Source organism: Cricetulus griseus (assembly GCF_003668045.3).
Source record: "Cricetulus griseus strain 17A/GY chromosome 1 unlocalized genomic scaffold, alternate assembly CriGri-PICRH-1.0 chr1_1, whole genome shotgun sequence".
Taxonomy (NCBI): domain Eukaryota; kingdom Metazoa; phylum Chordata; class Mammalia; order Rodentia; family Cricetidae; genus Cricetulus; species Cricetulus griseus.
In genome coordinates this window covers 189,610,584-189,630,737 of record NW_023276807.1, presented here as the reverse complement: position 1 = coordinate 189,630,737, position 20,154 = coordinate 189,610,584, and the positions used below count along the sequence as shown (strand labels likewise).

The 20,154-nt window shown below is 45.4% G+C and overlaps 1 protein-coding gene across 5 annotated transcripts in view; it reads right to left on the bottom strand.

The window, feature by feature from the left end:
* Cacna1d (calcium voltage-gated channel subunit alpha1 D) overlaps window positions 1-20,154 on the bottom strand; it is a 435,186-nt gene that overhangs the window by 52,028 nt on the left and 363,004 nt on the right. For all 5 annotated transcript variants that reach the window (XM_035452228.1, XM_035452230.1, XM_035452232.1 and 2 more), the window contains 10 exons: window positions 17,356-17,485; window positions 14,318-14,377; window positions 12,145-12,251; window positions 9,427-9,514; window positions 8,180-8,287; window positions 8,045-8,097; window positions 6,322-6,468; window positions 4,325-4,526; window positions 2,191-2,349; window positions 595-705 (listed from right to left, as the gene is read on the bottom strand). In XM_035452228.1, the coding sequence (XP_035308119.1) occupies window positions 595-705; window positions 2,191-2,349; window positions 4,325-4,526; window positions 6,322-6,468; window positions 8,045-8,097; window positions 8,180-8,287; window positions 9,427-9,514; window positions 12,145-12,251; window positions 14,318-14,377; window positions 17,356-17,485 (1,165 nt within the window). The remainder of the gene's footprint in view (window positions 1-594; window positions 706-2,190; window positions 2,350-4,324; window positions 4,527-6,321; window positions 6,469-8,044; window positions 8,098-8,179; window positions 8,288-9,426; window positions 9,515-12,144; window positions 12,252-14,317; window positions 14,378-17,355; window positions 17,486-20,154) is intronic.

Below are 20,154 nucleotides of genomic sequence, written 5' to 3'. Positions count from 1 at the left end.
CTGGGCTGACTTCCTCCCAAAGAAGGCACAATGCAGTCATTCCTTCAACATAGTGCAACATAGTTCATGCCACATCTTCTTACAAACAGTGAAACTTTTCTAAATCCAACAAACAAAAGATGGTGTAGCAGTGAGAGGTACCAGAACTTTCCATAAAAGGTAAAAAGGAAGCTATAGAGCAGCAACAAATAGAAGCCGTCTTCATGCTAGAAATCTCAGAGTGAAATCAGGGTCACTCTTCCTGATTATTATCGGACACTCCTCCAGTGCTCAGATAATGAGTTATATTTTCCTGAGACAGCATGAGATGCTACTCAAAATCAGAAAACCAGGTTTTACAGTGAAAATGAGCCTACAAACACCCAATTCTCTCCTCTCATTTTCTCAGAATTCTTTTTGTAAGTTTTTGTTTTTGCATATTTATTTTCCCATATGTATACAGATGTCCTAATCAGATTTTAATGTTCTCAGGTGGTAACCTACTTAGCTACCAGAACAGTTTAGTGTAATTCAGCAACACAAGGCTAAAAGGAAACAGGTCCTTCTCTAGGGTAACTCAACAACAACCTTTGCAAAGCAGATTCAGCAGCTTACCTTGGGCTTAAATGCAATGACTTTCAAAACCATCTCAACAGTGAACACCCCCGTGAAGACCATGTTCAGAATGTCCATGGCATCATTGAACATCTTAGACTGCTCGTAGTGCTGTGGATGAAGACAGAGGTACCGCTGCAAAAATTTCATGATCTCACATTCTTACAATGGGAGGTCCCTGCCACCTGCACCCTGGAGGCATTTCCCACCCTCCAGTTCAGGGTCCTCTCCCAGCAATTCAACCCAGTACACTGCAAGGTCATATGGTGAACTTCCACAAAACATAGGAGGTGGGTGTCCATAACACAATGAGGATGATTGGACGATGGAGGAAATAACATGCCCATTCTTTCAGTTCAAGGTAAGGGGGAGTCACCCTTTCTCTGTTGGGAATGACGCTCAGGTCCTTGACTAACACACTGCAGATACCATCTAAATGTCTACGGATAAAGGTAGAATTTGATTAGTGATAAATCATACACTATTTTTTTAGGTTTATGTCTTATTAAAGGAGGTATTACCTAGGCATTACACCTTCCCCTAGATCAACATACAGACCTTTTCATTTTTAACTTTAAGAATGTGTCTGAATATGTGTGTTTGACCTGTCTTCTACAAAGAACTGATGGTTTGATTTGCTTAAGTTCTTCAAGCCTGGGCGAAATCTGCTTATAGAGCTTGGTTCTTGCTTTCTGAACTAGTGCCACATCTATCAAACAGTCATTGTTGAAAGATTCACTGTCAACACTACTCTACAATTTGACTTGGTCAGGGTCAGCAAGAAGTTACTATAATTCAGGGCAATATTTCAAAAAGCTAAAAAAAAAAAATCTTGTACTACTACACTGGGAGCCCCTTGAAGACAGAAATGTAACGTGGGTTTTCCTTTTCACCATTGAGAGCCACTGTGACAGGTCCAGACTAAAGTTTATACACAGTGACTAGAGAGATGGCTCAGAGAGGTTAAGAGCACTTGTTCTTACAGAGAATCTGGGTTCGGTTCCCAGCACCCATATGGTGGCTCACAATCATTCATAACTCCAGTTCCAGGGGATTCAAATCCCTCTTCTGATTTCTGTGGGCATCAGTTACATACATGGTGCACATACATACATGGCAGCAAAACACTCATACATGTAAAATTAAAGTTTAAAAAAAATCTAAAAATAATTTCAATGTGCCAGACTTGAATAATCCAGCAGAATGCTTTGGCCTGGGGTAGGTATAGAAGATTTCCCACATTACTCAAAAGGAGAGTGTGGCTCAGGGTAAGATTCTCAGGGCCACTAGCTAATGAGGATAGAAACCAGGACAGAAGCTGAGGCCTGTGTGGCACCAGGGCTTTGGTACTCAAGCTACTCTTGGGTCCCAGGATCCGTGGAAGCACTACCCACAGCTCTATCACCCAGATAGGTCCAGACATAAAAGACCTCATGTGTCCACCATGACAACCATCAGGCAGAATGAAACTCTGACCACACTATAGTCCAGGCTTATCAGAAAGTCAAACCCCTTCTCTTGGGAAGTGGAGCACGCTACCCTCAGGGTCTGGGGCATACCCCCAGACTTAGACCCCACAGTGATCTCAATTGTTACCTGCATGGCCAGGCAGAGTGTGTTGAGCATGATGAGGACGAACATCATGTATTCGAAAGGCGAGGAGTTCACCACGTACCAGAACTTGTACTGGTAGGGGTTTTTGGGGATGTATCTCCTTAAGGGGCGTGCTTTCAAGGCATATTCAACACACTGACGCTGCAATGGCAGAAAGGGGCAAACATAGGGATTTTGAGAGCTTCCAGTGAAGATGTACACAGTAGCCACCTGCCTAGAAGAGCTCACTCTGGCTCTCAAGGAAATGCCGGTAAACAACTGTGAATCTCTGGCAGGAGCTAGCATTTGCCTCATGGTAACTTCAGAAGCAAGTGGAACAGCCACTGTGCTGGCTCAGCCTTGCAGGCAGAGCTCATGCAGCAGAGGCTCTGTAGTATCTTTTAGGCAGCAGCGGTGGGGTGGGGGGCTTGGACCAAGCCTTGTCAGGGCTTTTCCCCTCTGCCAGCAGGTGGTAATGCCAGGCCTGCCTGTGCTGTCCCCCAAAAGAGGAAGCCAGCTAATGACAGATATGGAATCTTCAAGAAGCACAGAGGCTGAACTTACTTTCTGAGGCTGGAAGCTCTCTGGACACTCTAGCAGACCCATAGAAGATGCCTGTCCAGCCTTATGGAGGGCGGGAGCTTAACATGCTCACCTCAGCATCTCCAGAGAATGGTTAGTAATGATGGTGAGACTGAACTAAACACACCACTGTCCTTCTATTCTGGGACAGACACTAGTTCCTTTTTGGAACAAGCTGAGAGGATGCCTCCAATTGGCCTTCAGGCTTGCTCCTGCTTCCATCCATCCAACCACCCCTTCCTCCCCTCTCTCTTCCTTCCCTCCCTCTTCTTCTCTCTGACTTCATTCCAGACACAGCAGGCTTTAGACAAGTTCTCTGTGTTTGGGACTTAGTGTCACTCTGACTCTAGGGACACCAGATTCCAACTTATTTGGGACTTTAGGTTCTCACACACATGTAACACCAGCTCTGCATGGTTTACTTAGCCTTGCCTTCACTCATCTTCCTTGGGTAGGCAAAGAAATAAGCCAAATTTTCCCCAGATTATCACTGGTAGAGTCTACAAGGACACTGACATAGGAAAGTTCTTCCACAAACCAAGCCAGCACGCCCTCACATATGGTCACAGTTGTCACCTGGTCAAGGATACCTAATAAGACTATGGCTACCACTGCAGGAAGCCTGCACTGCCAGACCATTCTTGCTCACCATATCACCAAACAGCAGAGATTTGTCTGACAGAAGACAGAGGAAAACCCTCAGAACAGACTTTAAAACTCATACGCTAAAGGTTCAAAAGAACATCTGAGGGGTAACTCCTTCATGCCTTCATAAATAATCTTGAAATGAGATAAGGTGTTAAGACTCCAGGAGCAGAAATGCACCTAGTGTCACTGAGCAGGTACAGGCAGAGATCATAGTCAGAGCACAGGCTCTTGGTTTCTTTGCTTCAGCTCATAGTCAGAGTCAAGGCTCCTATTTCTACTAGATCAGCTAAAACAGGGAGGGAGATGAACAATGCCAGCAAAACTCTATTGCCAAGTTCAAAGTTTCTGTCTCTTCCTACTAAATGATAGCTTATTTTGACTGAAGCCAACTGTGGTCCCCAGAAGACATCTGGCAATCTCTGGGTATATTTTGGTTTCCTACTAGAGGAAGGTGATGCCAGTGCATTAATTGGGTAGAGGCCAGGGATTCTGCTCCTTACCCTACAGTTATGCCCTGGAAGCACAAGCAAGAAGGATCAGCCTACAACATCAATAGCACAAAGATGAAGAATGTTTGTAGCAAGCAGATATCGCGGGGCCTGTGTGAGTTTGAATGAGTGATTTCTGGCTCTGGATCATAGTACCATGCAAGAGTCTAAACCATCACTGGTCAGCCATGATCACGGGTTGTGGCCTCAGTGTTTTGTGGCTCCTCATCACAAGCTTGGGGATTGGTTTTCCCAGTCATAGTCTATCCTGTGTCTGGTGACTAACTCTGCAGAGACTCAACATGGCTGAACTGGGCTTGAGCTGGGGTGAACCCTTTCCTCTGTAGAGAAAGCCACTGAGAGAGGAGTACTCTGCTCTGGCTTGAGGGACAGAAGCACAAACAGTGTATGACTTTAACCTGGTTTTTGTCGAGCTCACAGTTCTTGTACTCTTTTTCTCCCTGTTCCTGGAAGGTGACGATGACAAAGCCCACAAAGATATTCATCATGAAGAAGGCAACGATGATGATGTAGATGATGAAGAAGATGGAGATCTCCACACGGTAGTTGTAGACTGGACCAACATTCTCTCCATTCGAGTCGATAGCTTTATACAGCAACCTGAAGAATAGGAAAACTGGTGAGAACCTGCCAACCCCACAGTCCAAGCAGCTCAGCCCACTGCTCTACCAGATGCTCCCAGAATTCCTCTGCACAATCATGGGGCGGTGGGGGGCAGGTATCACGGCCTCTAAAAACAGCCTGGTCACTGAGGCATCTTCAGCCTTCGGCCCAGACAGCTAGTATCTAGATGAGGAGTTACCCAGATAAAATCATTCAGAGAATATCTGGAGAACTGAATAATCAAAAGGGTTTCACAAACCATCTATAATGCAACCTTCTGTTAACAGGTAAAAGATAAAGCACATCACATAGACATACTGAAGGAACTGAAAATTGTGTGTGCACTGACAGACAGTAACCAAAAAAAAATTATAAAGTTAAGGGATATTCCAGTGTCAGATAGAACTCTTTTCCCCTCTCTTTTCTTATTTAAATTATAAACAATCTTGTTTTCCATGTCAATCCCAGTTACCTCTCCTTTACATCCTCCCCTGACCCTCACCAACCCCCATCCCATCCCCTTTCTGCTCCCCAGGGAGGGTGAGGCCTTCCATGGGGGACCTTCAAAGTCTGTCACATCATTTGGAGCAGGGCCTAGGCCCTTACCCATGTGTCTAGGCTGAGAGAGTATCCCTCTACATGGAATGGGCTCAGACAGAACTCTTAAGAAGGACACTGCCATAAACCACCCCCAAGTTCAACTAATCTACTCTAAGGCAGTCAGCCCTTCTCAAACCCATCCCATATACAAAAGCTTTCCTGTCCTCTCTTTTTATCATTACTTCTCTCTGGACAGGCAAATGTTACTGCCACCCCCTTCTTATACATGGTCAGAGAGGAAGCCAAGTGCCAAGGTCACAGTCCTCAGGGCACAGTCCAGAGCTGGGCTCAGGTCTAGCTCCAAGCCCCAGGCTGGATCACATCCCACCAGCTGCCCCAATGGCTCACTAAGCACAGTGTCCCAAACCTGTCATTACCACAGAGTCTCACTCTTAATCCACACCCATTCTCCTAGATCAGCTTCCTACTAGGCGAGTGTCACTCAATGGTTCACACACACTTCTGAGAATATCTGCCACAGCCAACTGAGAGCCCTGGCAACCAGCCGGAACCAGCTTGGGTACTCATCGCCTGAAGCTCCTCTAGGAAAGCATATCTGAGGGAGCCAACAGAGTGCCAGAGACTCCCCCTTTGCCTTTCCTTTTCTTCCTTCCTTATGTTCTGGTATTCTAACTGTTTCAGATCCCAGCCATTCATCTAGACCCTATTCCATACTAGGGATGATTATGTGACATTTCTATTAGTTCTAGGCTCTGAGGGAGGGACAGTACCATGGTCATGTGATTTCTACTACATTGTCTAATGCAGCATATTGAATAGAGTTGGTATTAAAGGCATAATTTATGAATGAGTTTTAAGCATCTTCATGAAGGAAATGACATAGTGGCAACTGTCCATGCCTGGCACACATTAGTGCTCATTATGTATCATAATGAGTGAATGAATGACAGTTTGGATACTGTCAAAATCTCTTTGAGAACATCAGAAGGGCATCTACCAATGGTGGTTTATCTTAGGACCTCCTTAACCACACCCAGAGATGCTGCCCCGGCCTTTCACATCTGAAGCCAGAAGTAAGATGCAGATGTTTAACACCTGCCTGTTCAGATGGAAGGTCACGATGGGTAAGAAATTGTGGGTTAGTCACAGGCCAGCTTGCTAGCTGTTAAGATAAAAAATAGAACCCCTCTCTCTTGGAAGGATGACAGTCCAGAGTCCCCTTCATACTCACGCAGGCCAGCCCTCAAAAGTCGAGACTGTGAAGAGTGCCATCATGGCCGAAAGGACATTGTCAAAATTAAAATCACTGTTCTGCCAGATCCTCTCACGGACCACAGGACTGTCGACATCCCCATCCTTATAAAGAATAAAAAGCCCCCTGGAGAAGAAAGGAGTTAGAGTCATCATGGCTTCACATATGGCAGTATTATATTAGTTCAGTCCTATCTCCAGAACATCATACATAGCCCTAGTCAGGCCACACACTTGAGCATAGCACAAATGGAGTTTCTCCTTTGTGCCTCCACATTTAATCTGCTCTGTACCTTAAGTAACTCTCCAGTAATGACGAGTTCAAAGTGCTCTGTCCAAGGCAGGAGCAGCTAGAGATTCAGTGTGTACCTGAATAGCAGATGGCCTCTTACTCACGTAAGAGAGACTAGAAATACATGCGGAAGAATCACTACTTTGTCCACAGAAATTGATTAACACTGAGAAGCAAGCCAAGGTATGTGTTTATCCACATTCTAGTTTCAACATATTTCTTCCTTTTCTTTTTTTATATTTATTTATTTACTAAGTATACAGTGTTCTGTCTACATACATACCTGCATGTAAGTAGATCCCACTATAGATAGTTGTGGGACACCATGTGGTTTTTAGAAATTGAATTCAGGACCTCTGGACAAACAGCCAGTGCTCTTAACCTCTGATCCATTTCTTCAGCCCCAAATCTCTTCCTGTTCATACCAATGATATTCTCAATTTTTTTCCAAAAGAATTCTGTAATTGTTGCTACATGCCATTTCTTATGGAACTATACTTGTGGAAGGAACCCATGAGATAAAGCCTATTACTGCCATTTCACAACAACAGGCAGCTAGACTCTGTGACTGCACTAATCAAGTGGGGGGATGGTGCTCTGTATCCCTCAACCCAGGCCAATAGCATCTCTGGAGCTGTATGTAGTCATAGCCAGATTGTATTTGATGCTCCATGGCCACATCATTTGTTCAAGGAAACCCAAACAAATGCATACAGGGCAGGCAGCTAGACCCCAGCCAGCTCAAATTCTAAAGGTCAGGGACACAGATTTTCTGTAGCCTTAAGCTCTTGGCAATGTATGCATGGTTTGTGAACATTCCATATTTACTGAACATTTTGGATCATAAAATGTGAACATTTCTTGCTGTTTCTCCACTACAGGCTGCTGTGAACAAAATTATGTTCAAAATGTGGGCAATAGGAATAAGGAGAAGAGCAGTCTGCCAAGCCTTCTAGAAGAGAGTAGCCCACTCCTGAACACTGGGAACTGAGCTGCAAGTCTGGCTTGGGAGAATTCCATTCAAAGTCCACATGGATAGCAGGGGAGACACTGGTGGCCCTTGGTCACTATTATTTCAAGGTTCCTCCCTCCAGTTTATAAGACCAATTATAAACAGCTACAGCCTCCTACTCATTCTTTAGGGGTGATAAAAATGTTTTAAACCTCGAGAAAGGTGCTGGCTAAAAATGACTAAACTGAATTATAATTTCACTTTACTCTAGTTTTGTTGCCCAGACTTGAAAATATCAACAAACAACAAAAGACCACCACCATCCTTCCAGGCAGGAGCTGAGTGGGCAAGCAGGCCTCTTATTCCCTGACAAAAACCTCTGAAATGCTAACATGAGCGAATCCTTGATGTCTGCTATTTCTTCTTCTGAATCCTCTAGCCTGCTCTTGAGATACTCACCTGCATTCTTCGGGGTTACTTTTGGCTTCATCTGTGCATCGATAGAACTTCCCCTATATACAAAGTAGATGGAGAGTCAGATCTGGCCCTTCTTATGGAAGCCAGCTCCAGCCCTGGGTGAGAGGGTACCCCTACCTTGAACAACTGGACCCCAATGCATGCAAACATGAACTGGAGCAGCGTGGTGACAATCATGATGTTGCCGATGGTTCGGATGGCCACAAAGACACACTGGACAACATGCTGGGGAGAGAACAGAGAGAGGGTGGAAGGCTGCTATTCCTCTTCCTTGTTTCAGTCATGAGCTAAGGTAACACCAGGCCAGGGCTTCTGCGCTTGGGTGCATTATGTTAAGAATTTCTAGCTGTTCTAACCTCATGCTTTGTTTTCCTTTTACCCAGTGTGTGTGTACTGTGGTCAATATGACATGCACTTTTATTTTTATTAAGCTCTTATCACATTGGTTTAGTGTGTGTGTGTGTGTGTGTGTGTGTGTGTGTGTGTGTGTGTGTGTGTGTGTGTACATGTGATGTGTGTATGGAAGCCAGAGGACAACATGCAGGAGCTAGTTCTCTCCTTGCACATGGGCCCCAGGGATGAACTTGGGTCACCCTGTGGTACGGCTGCTTAACCACTGAACCATTCCTGGGTCCAAGAACACTTTTTAAGCACCTCTTCTTGTGCTTCCTCTGATGAAGGTTTAATTGAAAGAAACACCACCTGGCACATAGGCTCACAAGAACTCTATCCAAGAAAGACCTTCCAGAGATGTCAACCCCTTAGATCTGCTGTAGAGTCCATATGAGAATGATTTACAACTTAAAATAAACACAAAGAAATACTATCGATAAAGAAGTAACAAATAATTACTGTAATTGTAATGACCAATCTCTCCAATTAATGAAACAAAAGTAGTTTTGCTGTGTGTATGTGTGTAACAATACATGTTATGTGGAGACATGGCCCATGTGCACACCTGTTCATGTGAAAGAGTACAAAACGACATTATGTTTTGTACTGCTATATCAGCCTCTACTTTATATTCTTGAGCTGGGAGTCTCTCCCTGAACTCAGAGCAAGGACAGCTACCAGGAAGCCCTTGCTGTCTCAACCACCTGACACACAGCACTGGGGGTTCAAGAGTGTGAGAACATGCAGGCTTTTAAAATAGATCTAGGGATTTGAACTCAAGTTCCCAAGGCCTATGCAGCAAGGGCTCTTACTGCTGAGCCCTTTCTCATTTTTACAATGACAGTGCTAGGCAGAGGCAGCTTTAGTGGTTGGAAGGTCCCACTTAGAGCCTCAGCTCTTCTCCAAATAGAACAATTAGTCACTGTAGCCATCCCCAGACCAAGCCAGTCCGCTTAAGAGAGGCCCAATACCTTGAGTCCTTTTGCTCTGTTGATTGCTCTGAGGGGCCTCAAGACCCTCAGGACCCTGAGAATCTTCACCACGGAGATGGCGCTGGATCTGCGGGAGGACAGGGAGGATGGTCAGAAAGCAAGGGGCCTGTGGTACGGCTGGATAGGAGCCTTGAGATCAGTTATGTCATGTGACCATCTCTTTAATGACACTACATAACCATGTGGAGTTGAGCTGGTCTCGCTTCAGGACTTCAGTAGGACCTGCTCCTTCTGCCACCAAGAAGGCCTCCTTCTCTTGAGGGAGCTCAGAGGCCCTGGCAGGGGCTGTACTTCAGGCACACAGCTTGCCTATACAGAGGCATTTACAAACTTACCTCATTATTTTGATGTAAACACTAGTTTCCTGGTATTTAGATTTCAGTGTTTAAGTTTGGGGATCCGTGTTAGGGCTTTTATGGCCTTTGAGAAGTTAAATCTGGTAGGAGAGAGAGATGGGCAGCACCTCCCTAAGCAGCACACACTGGGGTGGGGGTAAATGCAGTATGTTCCTTCAAGGAAGGGAAGGTGGAGCACTACATAGGGGCAGCTGGGAAGGCCTCTCAGGGAGGTTGCTTCAGGTGGCAGGAAAAGCCATGTCAGTTTTATGGGACCAGGTAGTGGTGTGGACCAGAACAGCCTAAGAGTTAGCGTGAGGGATTTGATCTGTTGCAGACTGGGTTAATCAGTTGGGTGTGTCTGCAACATAGGCTTGGGAGGAAGCATTCAAGAAGGCTTGGGAAGCATACAAGAGGAAAAGCTGGAAAAAGCAAGGACAGCCTAGGAGTTGATGAGAATTGTGAAGAGACAAGATCAAAGGTTCTACTGGAAATGAACTCAGAACTTCCTTCCCCCAGGCAGCAACTGGAAGTGACAAGGAAGGTGATTCTGGGCAAGAATCCTTGGTTCTTGTTAGGTCCAAAGCAGTGCTCCCCCCTCCCTGAAATGGCAGTGCTGCTGACAATGTCCTCACCTCAGCCAAGGCTCCACTCAAGGCTGGACTCTGACTGGATAAGCAGGAGGATTGCCATCGGGTAAACAAAAACCTAAACTTAGCATTCCTCAGAAGCAGGGTTTCTTTTTTCTCCCTCCTCCCCGCAAACACAAAAAGGTCCTTTATTGAGCAAGGCAAAGAGACAAGGTGGCTGAATTTGGATCGGGCAGAAACCACAGCAAATAGCTTTGCAAGTGTTAATTTTAAGAGGAAAAAGGGGGAGGTCTGCGTTAGAATGAGCTAGAATGGGTTGGTAAATTCTGACTGGGTATTCTGATTAGGATACCCAAATGGGAATTTTTGATCGCTGGACCTTGATGTTTTGATAGTTGGACCTTGCTGACCAGCGTCAGGGATGAATTAGGCATATGAAACTGGCCAAATAAGGGAATAGACCTTGGTAGCCAACTCTGTAATGTAATCTGATGATTTAGCAAGGGATATTGAAGGGTAAGACCCTCTGGTGCCATGTTTGCCAAGCTCGGGCCTGCTAGAGCCCTTCACACACCATAGAGTGGATCTGCTACTCTCTCTCTTCCTCAAAGGAGATGGGAGGTGCTGACTGTAACTTAGTACTGCAGAGCTTCAGCTCAGAGGATCTGCCTGCGTTTTTTCACTCTGAAGGTTGCTTCAAGCAAGAAGCCGGGTTTCTATTTGCCAAGACCTGCCCCTGTGGTCAACTACCTCAGGCAAAGGGCAACTAGTTCCTGATTAACCCAAACAGCCTGCAACAGACCAAAGCCGCCATGCGAATTCTCAGGCTGTTCTGCCCACAGCCCTCCTCCTACCACTACCTGTTCCTTCCAGCCCTTGTTCTCTGCTCCCACCCCACCCCACCCCCACCCCACTCCCACCCCACCTCCTGCAGAGACAGCCCAGACATTTGATGCTCAAATAAACTGTCTTTCTTCCCACAGAGTAGTCTAGCTTAGTGGTTTCACTGTGTTTTGCCTACAGTCCTCTCCAGGTACCTTTAGCTAAGGGGTTTATTATAAATATGTACATGTGTGCTCACACTGGGGAACTAGCAGACAGCTTCAGAGCAGAGATGCTCACACTGGGGAACTACCAGGCAGCTCCAGAGCAGAGATGCTCACACTGGGGAACTACCAGGCAGCTCCAGAGCAGAGAAACTCACACTGGGGAACTACCAGGCAGGTCCAGAGCAGAGAAGCTCACAGGCCAGCAGGAGAGTGACATGAGGTCACAGAAGACACAGTCACAGTTGACTAACCCAGGTAGTACACAGGGTAAACACGCAGTGCTCAGCTCCACCAGGAACTCTTAAATGCCCCCAAAGGTCATAGCAGCTGTGTGCCTTGCAAGCACAGGAAGTAGAAGGGGTCATGAGAAATCACCAAGGCCAAGCTCTTCCTGCAGCAGAAGAAAACAGCCACCCTGAGAGAGGATACCCTGAGTCTTGGACCAGGTCTGAGGAGTACCCTGTTTGCTCTATCCTAGTCAAGATGTTTTTCATCTGCTATTGAAAGCCAGTTTCAAAGAGAATAATAAATTCAACCTAGCAATAGGTACAAGAAAAACAAACAAACAAAAAGACAGAAGTAGGAAAGCATGAATGGCCCTGGCACTTTCCAGCATGGGGCACATTAAGCTGTCCTGGCTGTAATCATCAGATGGCACCCAGATTGAATGAATTAGGTTAAAGTTCCCATGTATAATTCCTTCTAGTGACACGTGATACTTACTGAATCCCAAAGGACACCAGAGACACTCCAACAACCAGCATGTCCAGCAAATTGAAGTAATTCCTGCAGAAAGCCCCTTTATGCAAGAAAGCTCCAAAAGTTGTCATCTGTGAACAGAATCATGAGTCATTTACTTTTTCTTCCTCCCTTTCAGGGTCCAAATCCAAACAAACAAAAAACCTGGCCCTTCACAAAATCTTGACAGAAGTCTGACAACTTCATTAATGACTGCCCATAAGGAAGACAAATGCAAAGCAACAGGACTGAGTGACTGTGCAACCTACTTCAGAATAAGTTACAAAAATGGAAAGGGGTAGCTGCTTTCAGACAAACTTTTAAAGAGATCAATCTAGAGTCTATTCCAATGAGAGAATGCAGATAAGCACAGAGCTCTGGCACATCTGAGAAGCCTGCCTCCAGAGAAACTGCATATGACTGTGCCATCATGGTCTCACAGTGCTGGCCTGGCCTCTTTAAGATCACAGGGCACACACTGTTTTCACTATACCCTCTCAGTGGCGGCTGAAGGCGGCACCTAGCTCCTGCACTACTAGGACCCTTTCCCCCTTAACTTGGTTGCCCTAGCTTTAACGATTTTCCAATTTGCATCTCTCCTAAGTCGAGTTACTCAACAATATCAGGTGTAGCAAGGAGGATTTTGGGTGATGTTAAACTCAGCCAGGCTCACTCTCCATTAAATAACTTGTACAGCAGGAGCATATATTCTAGTGAGGTTTCTGTTGGTGATGGGAACAGTTCAGTGGACAAGTTCTCCAGATGGGAAATATAGTGTTAAGTAGTCCAGGAGTTGATTGGTCCCAAAGCCCACGAGTAAGTACTCTCATTTAACAAATCATGAAGGCAGATGGTAAAGGGAAACCTCAACTAACCAGGCTAATAGATCTCCTGGAACAAGGGTCCTTACTTCAGCTTGAGAAGAGGCAGCAAAAGGCAAAAACAAGAAGCTAGTTTTTGGACCCAGCATATTGCCTGCCATGGGGCTATAAGCCATGGCCACTGCTCTGCTCTGCTGCAATACGGAGAGGGCTAAAACTGAATCTACTGGCATACATTCAAGCAAGAAAACTCAAATTTTTATACCATTTGAAACAGAGTTGAACATATGGGTGGGTTTGAACTCATTATCATTATCAATGACAGAAAGGGGCTACTCCCTGTCCACATTAATTGAAGTTTCATCAATAGAAGATTTTGTGAGGAACTCAAGTCCCTAGTAGGCTAGCATGAAGTACATTTTTTAAAAGGATGCACACACATAAACTTCAAAATACTTCAAAACTTTTATAGTTAGAATTCTTCATTTCTCAACTTCTTCCATGAGGAGTTGGCTGTAGCAATCGAATCAGAAAGCCCAACTCCTGGAGGCTCTTAGCCCTCTCTAGTGTCTCCAGACCTCTGGGCATCGAGGACCACCCTTCCCCCAGGGGTGCTTGCAATTGGGACACAGCACACATGATGATGTCACCTGTTAGGTCATGCATGGGCAGTACATTCAGGTACACCTTTGGTTTGTGCAGATGTAAGCCCATCCCATTAAAACAGATACAGGACATTGCCACACAAGTAAAACCAACTTATCTTGCAAGACCTGTTGCAAGCAAATAGTATGCTACTATTCAAGGACACAGGAATGGCAGTGCAGTCCCAGGAACAAGGACAGAGTGGTTCCTGTCATAGCATGAATGCTTTTCCTTTTACTCTGGTGTCAGGAAGGGGAGAAGAAAGTTCACACAGAGTATTGGATGGAGCAGTCAACAAATTTCAGAGGATTTTTTTTTTAAGTACAAAATATAATTCCAACTAGAATGTGAAGCCAAAGTAGCTCCTATAGGGACTCAAAGGTTAAAGAAAAACAGCAAAACACATCAGAATGATCACAGGAAAAAAAATCCCATAGTTAAAAATACAGTTTAGCTTGATCACAGAAGAAAAAAAGTTGAAAGCACTTCACTCATCTCTCCTGTGCCTGCCACAGGAGCGGGCCTCAGTCACACTACTGGCTGGCCCACCCGTTACCTTCAAAATGATCTCAAATGCAAAAGTACCAGTGAAGACATAGTCTGCATAGCCTAGCACCTGGAAGGGAAGCAAAGGATGCAACCATTATTGCTGTGGCTGCATCAGCAGAGGGGAATCAAGGAACACATGTTACCTTTAACAGGATCTCCACCGTAAAGATGGCTGTGAAAGCATAGTCAAAGTAACCCAGTATCTGCAAGGCACAATATGTGGCAATCAGAACAAGGCACCCCGACAAATTGTGGCAGATCCCTGCCCACAGGCAGAACCCCAACTTGTGGCCAGAGATCCATCTCCCAGACAAGGCAATCCTGCTGCTCCCTCCAGAGGGCTGAGATAAAGGAAGGGCCCATTTCACCCATGCATAGGCTTCTCTTTTGGCACAAAGGAATGATGGGATGGCAGTCTCGCTTCCTTTACCTGCTCAGGCCGACTGGCTTCTCATGCTCCTATTCTGGCCCACAGGCTGCTTTCTGAAAGTCCTTTGCTAATAACCTTCCCTCTGGGTGAACTACTAGTGCTTGTAGCTCCTGATAAGTGAGAATCATACACATTTTGCAGTCTTGAATTTAGCTGAATGAAATATGCTGCCAGTTTGCTGAAGAAATATTAGTGGTGGACATGAGGGTGGAGCCTAGTGGTAGAGACTCTTGCCAACTGAGCATGAGACCTGGGATCTATTCCCAGCACCATAAAGGCTAACATTATAAATATGTAAAACATAAATAAAAAAGATGGTAATGGCATCAAATTGAGTCAGAAAGTTCCATGTGTTCCTGTGGACCCAGGACAATTTAATCATCACATGAGCTGCCTACCCCACTCACGTATGCCAGCATGGCTCAGTTTGTGAGGCATGGTTTGTACTTAGTGTCTTCCTCCTGCCACACTCTATATCTGACTCCACTTTCTCCCTAGACTGATCCTTGTCTTTTTGGGTCCATGCAAAGAATAGACTGACCTAGAGTTTCTATTTTTAGTATAGGCACTTAACTAGCATTCCTGAATACCACCTATTATCTCTAATAAGAATCTTGTGAGCTTCCTATGCAAGTTTCTTGATTTCTTTCAGAGCCATGAAGACTCAGAGGCAGGGCAAGTAAAGTCTGGCCACTCCAACAAGGTTACTCATAGTGTGTTGCTGACCTAATAACTCTCAACCAGAAAGATGGCAGCCAAGACTACCAGTACACAAGCCTGTCCTGGGTGCTGATCTCATGGAAATACTATGCTGTGGCTTTATTGTCTGTCTGTCTGCCTATACCCATTATTTCATCCATTCGTCCATCCATCCATCTGCCCATCCATCTATCCATATCTACCTCCCTACTTACTTATTTATATTCTGTCTGTAACACATGCAAATGCCACAGTGTATGTACAGAGGTCAGAGAACAACTTTTAGCCATCAGTTCTCTCCTTCCACCTTGAATCCCAGGGATTGAACTCAGGTAGTCAGCTATGGTGGCTCATGCTTTTACCTGCTGGGCTATCTTGCCAGTCAATCTATGGTTTTAAGAACTGAAGATACCAGTGTTGGAAGGACTGGCAAGACCATTTAGGCCTACTCTTTTCATTTAAGAGCAATTCTTTTCATTATGCCTTCTCTGTTGGAGCCACCACTGGAGAACACATTGCCTCTCCTCCATAGAAGAGGGACCTGTACCTCTCTCTTGCACAGAAGTGGGCAGCTCTCATCAGAGGTAATCCTTTCCCAAACTTCCCATTTCTGGGCTCCTAGGCATTGCTAGAGCAGTTCTGTGTAACTATGTATTTTCTAGTTGACTATCAGGCCCCTACCACCTTCCCCCAATTCCCTCCCCAGACACTGAAAGTACCTGACAGCCACACTGTGGTAGTGCCCTAGGGGCCAATCCAAGTTCTTAGACTTAAGTACTTTCTTCATGCAGCTTTTACTTCCCTTTTCACTAAAAATTCAACTACTGTTCAAATGAAACACTGCAGCATTATAACAGTAACACACACACACACACACACATAGGTATATCTGTCTAAAAAACAGAAAAAACAAGGCAACAAATGCATGGGGAAGAGACTATGATAAGAATAAACATATATTTGTTCCCTGTGGACACTTAGCCTGGATGGGTGCCTGACCTGTGATAACATGATTTGTCTCCAAACATATTTTCTGCCTCATGCTTTTTTCATGATGGAATTCAATGACCTCGGGGTGCTCACTCCACTGGAATGCCTAAATGAAGATAGCCTTGAGGGTCTCTGTATCAGAGCTGTGTCTCTGAGGGTAGACTAAGGAAGGCTCAGTGCCTTCATCTTTACAGGACTCCACCTGAGCCATAGGGGAAAGTCCTTTTCATCGTCTCCTACAGCACCCTTTCATCACCAGTAGGTTTGCCAGGAACTGGAAACTGGGAGCTATGGTATGAGGGTGTGATTACTGAGACAAAGCTGGGGGCACTGATTGCCCACCATGCCTTAATCCTAAAATCTCTTTTGTTCTGATGTGCAGAAAGAGACAGGTTCATCTGACAGCCTTGTGCTCCTGCTGCCTCTTCTGGGCAGTGCCTTGGTGGCCACCGGATAGGCCCGTGGCTGTCTGAATATGTCTTTGGAGTTTCTTCAGGGCTGAGTTAGATGAACTACTAAGAAAGAGATCCTGAAGCAATTAGAAATGAGTATCTTCTAACACAGATGCAGCAGTGGCACTATCCATTGGTTGAATAATTGAAAATTTAACCACCACCTGTTGCCCCTTTCAGCTCAGCCTCACATCTTTTCCCTGATCCGTGTTTCTCATCAGCAGAGTAGCTGAGCAGCCTCATGTAAATTCCACATAAGAAAGAACTCTTTTCACTAACCCAAGGGCAGAGGTCCTGGACCTATGGCATGCTGGAGCTCAAGTTCACCTTCTAAGGAGCCATCACTGTACCTCTCATGGGGAAAGGGAAACCCCAATGCAAGAAGAAAGGAGCAAAGAGGTCCCTGAGACACTGGCAGTACTGCAAAGGCTTCTACATAAGTGTCTCTACCAGCTTTGGCCAGAGAGAGAGCAAATCCCTGGTACCATATACTTTGAAGCTCTAGGCCCAGGCACCCAAGCTTGGGCCCTCTGTCCAGGATGCCCTGATGCAAACAGGCAGGGCCGACCCCAGGGCAGTCCCACCCACACCTCCTCTCTCAGAGGCTTACAGTGTTCCTGAATGAGTGGCTGCGGATGGGATCCTCGGCTGCAAGGGCGGCGCTACTCAGCATGATGAAGACCAGGATAAGGTTGGTGAAGATGTGGTGGTTAATGAGCTTGTGGCAGCCCACGCGGATCCTGTTGAGAAAAGCACTGCATGGACACCGGCCTGAGCCTGCTGGGGCCTCCAGGGTGTGGGGCCTCTTGGGGGGGAAATCAGGAGGAGGCTGGTTAAAGGCTAGGTTGCTCCTGTTTTCCATACAGGAAGAACAGTGTGGACCACAATTTGCCCCACAAAGCCTACGGACAGCTGGTGGTTGAGCAGTTTGTGCCAGGGTTCCACAGAGACCATTTCACCAATCCTTAAGCATGGGGTTACTGTCCCCAGTGATGGCTCAGTGGTTAAGAACACTGAATGTTCTTCCAGAGGACCTGGGATCAGTTCCCAGCACCTACACAGGGGTTCACAACCTTCCGTAGCTCCAGTCCTAGGGACTCCAATGCCCTCTTCTGGCCTCTGTGGGCACTGCACACATGTAGCACATAGACATATATGCAAGCAAAACAATCATACACATAAAAATAAATAATTAAAAATATGAGAAAACTAAGGTTTATGGCTACAAAAAAATGTTAGGGTAATAAAGCTAGTAAGAACTAGGGGTAGATTTCGAATCCAGGCATGTCTACCGCTAATTTTTTTCTACCACAGCATAAAGCCTAACTTATGAAAGAAAACTGGGCCAGATTAAGTCTCGAGTAAACTACACAACAAACAACAACTCAATTTAGTTATAAACTAACTGGAGGCCTAACATAGGAAGACACTCCTGTAACAAACAGCTGAGCCTCGGCCAATCACGGGCTGCCAAGTGATAAAGACCATGCCCAAGTAAGGCCCAGGGGTGCTATGGCCAGTCAAGCTTTCTCTCCTTCATGTCAGGTTCTATCCACGATGACATCTCCACCTCACAGAACACAGCTCATGGACTGACTTCTGCTCTTTGAGGCTGCACCACTTGTGAATCATTCTTTGTCAAATTTAATTTGCCCCAGGTTTTAGTTTAACATTAAGACTAGGACAACTTCCCTTCTTTGTCCAGAAAGGAACCAGTCTACAAATACGACCTGCAACAAGGGAGAGCTGGTGAAGTCTCTTGCTGTCTGGAAGTTTTGTCATAAATGTCCTATTTTTAGAACACTTTATTACTTCTGTTTATTGTCTCTCTCTCTCTGTGTGTGTGTGTGTGTGTGTGTGTGTAGGCACAGATGCCACAGTGTGTATGTGGAGTTCAAAAGACAAGTTTTGGGAGTCAGTTCTCTCCTTTCATATGAATATGAAAGGATCAAACTCAGGTTGTCAGGTTTAGTGGCAAGCACTTTTACCCACTGAGCCATCTCCTGGCCCATAAATGTCTTATTTTTAATTCAGTAGTTGATCCACAAGTACTCCTTATAAGGTGAACCAAAAGTTGCTGTATTGTTTGTCCACATGTAAGGATCTCATTGCACTTTGTGATGGGTTTCTCACTGAATCCTACAACCCTGAGAAGCAAGGAGGGCAGCTGGGTCTCTCAACCCAGATCCAAGCCTTTCATGATGGCTCTTGGGGACCAACAGAATCTCTCCTGTTCCCCTGAGGTACTATGGGGCTGAGTCAAAACACCCTACTCTCAACATTCAGATTTAAAGAGTTATTCTTTCTCTTGAGAAAATAACTTTTAATTTTCAAAACTCAGAGTCACCTTTGTATGATGGTGACCTCTCACTCCAAGGATCCCCATCTTGGCGCTACTCAGCATTGTGCACTTCCTGGAAGGCTTGCACACTGCAGTAGCGGGGGCCAGGGAAGACCTTCCAAGACAATGAGGGTAGGGGTGCTCTTGGCTTCGGGGAAAATGGACCCATTCTTCACACACACACACACACACACACACACACACACACACACACACACACACACACACACACACACACACACTACAAATTACAGGCCTCGCTAACAGTGTCACAGTCTTTTCTGTATTTTCCTTTTTAAAGGATGTTCAGTGAGAAGCTATATAAAGATCATCAGAGCGGGCCACATAACTCAGCAGATAAAGATTTTGTATGCAAGCCTGACAACCTGAGTTCCAGAACCAACACAAAGGGGAGAGAAAACCAAATCTGTAAAGTTGTCCTCTAACCTCTGTATGCGTGGTGGCACATGTGGCTCCTGCCATTCACACACAGTACCAACAAATGAATCTTGTAGAAGATCACAAAACTGTCATGTTTCAAGGAGTCCAGCTGGCCTTGCTTCCCACCTGAGTCTCTACATGGCCTGTGAATTACACAGTGTCCCTCTCTGACAGTCAAGAACTACTTCTGCAATTCTTCTAGAAACTCTTCCAGGAGCTACCTATCCCCCTGGCGGCCCACTTAATCCCAGACCGATTTAAACCTAGAAACCAGCTAGTAAATAGACTTCTTCTTCTCATAGTCTATGAGTCATCACCATGTTCCTGGTAAGCACCTTATCATATTAATATGAGAAATGCTATTTCAGGCAGTTTCATAGTGCTGAATCAAATGCTTGCAGCCTATAAAGCATCATGAGCAATCCCATAAAACTCAACAGGGAGGAAAATCACTAAACGGGACCTGGAAATGAAGATGCTGTGCAGAACCTGCTTACAAAATTCTCATTCCATAAAGCATCTTAAGACAAGATCCACTTGTTAAGAAAGGGCCCTAGAGGTGGCCAGTGTATACACTAAAAAATCCATGGTCTCCACCATAATGTCTTATTGAGCTACACTCTGCCC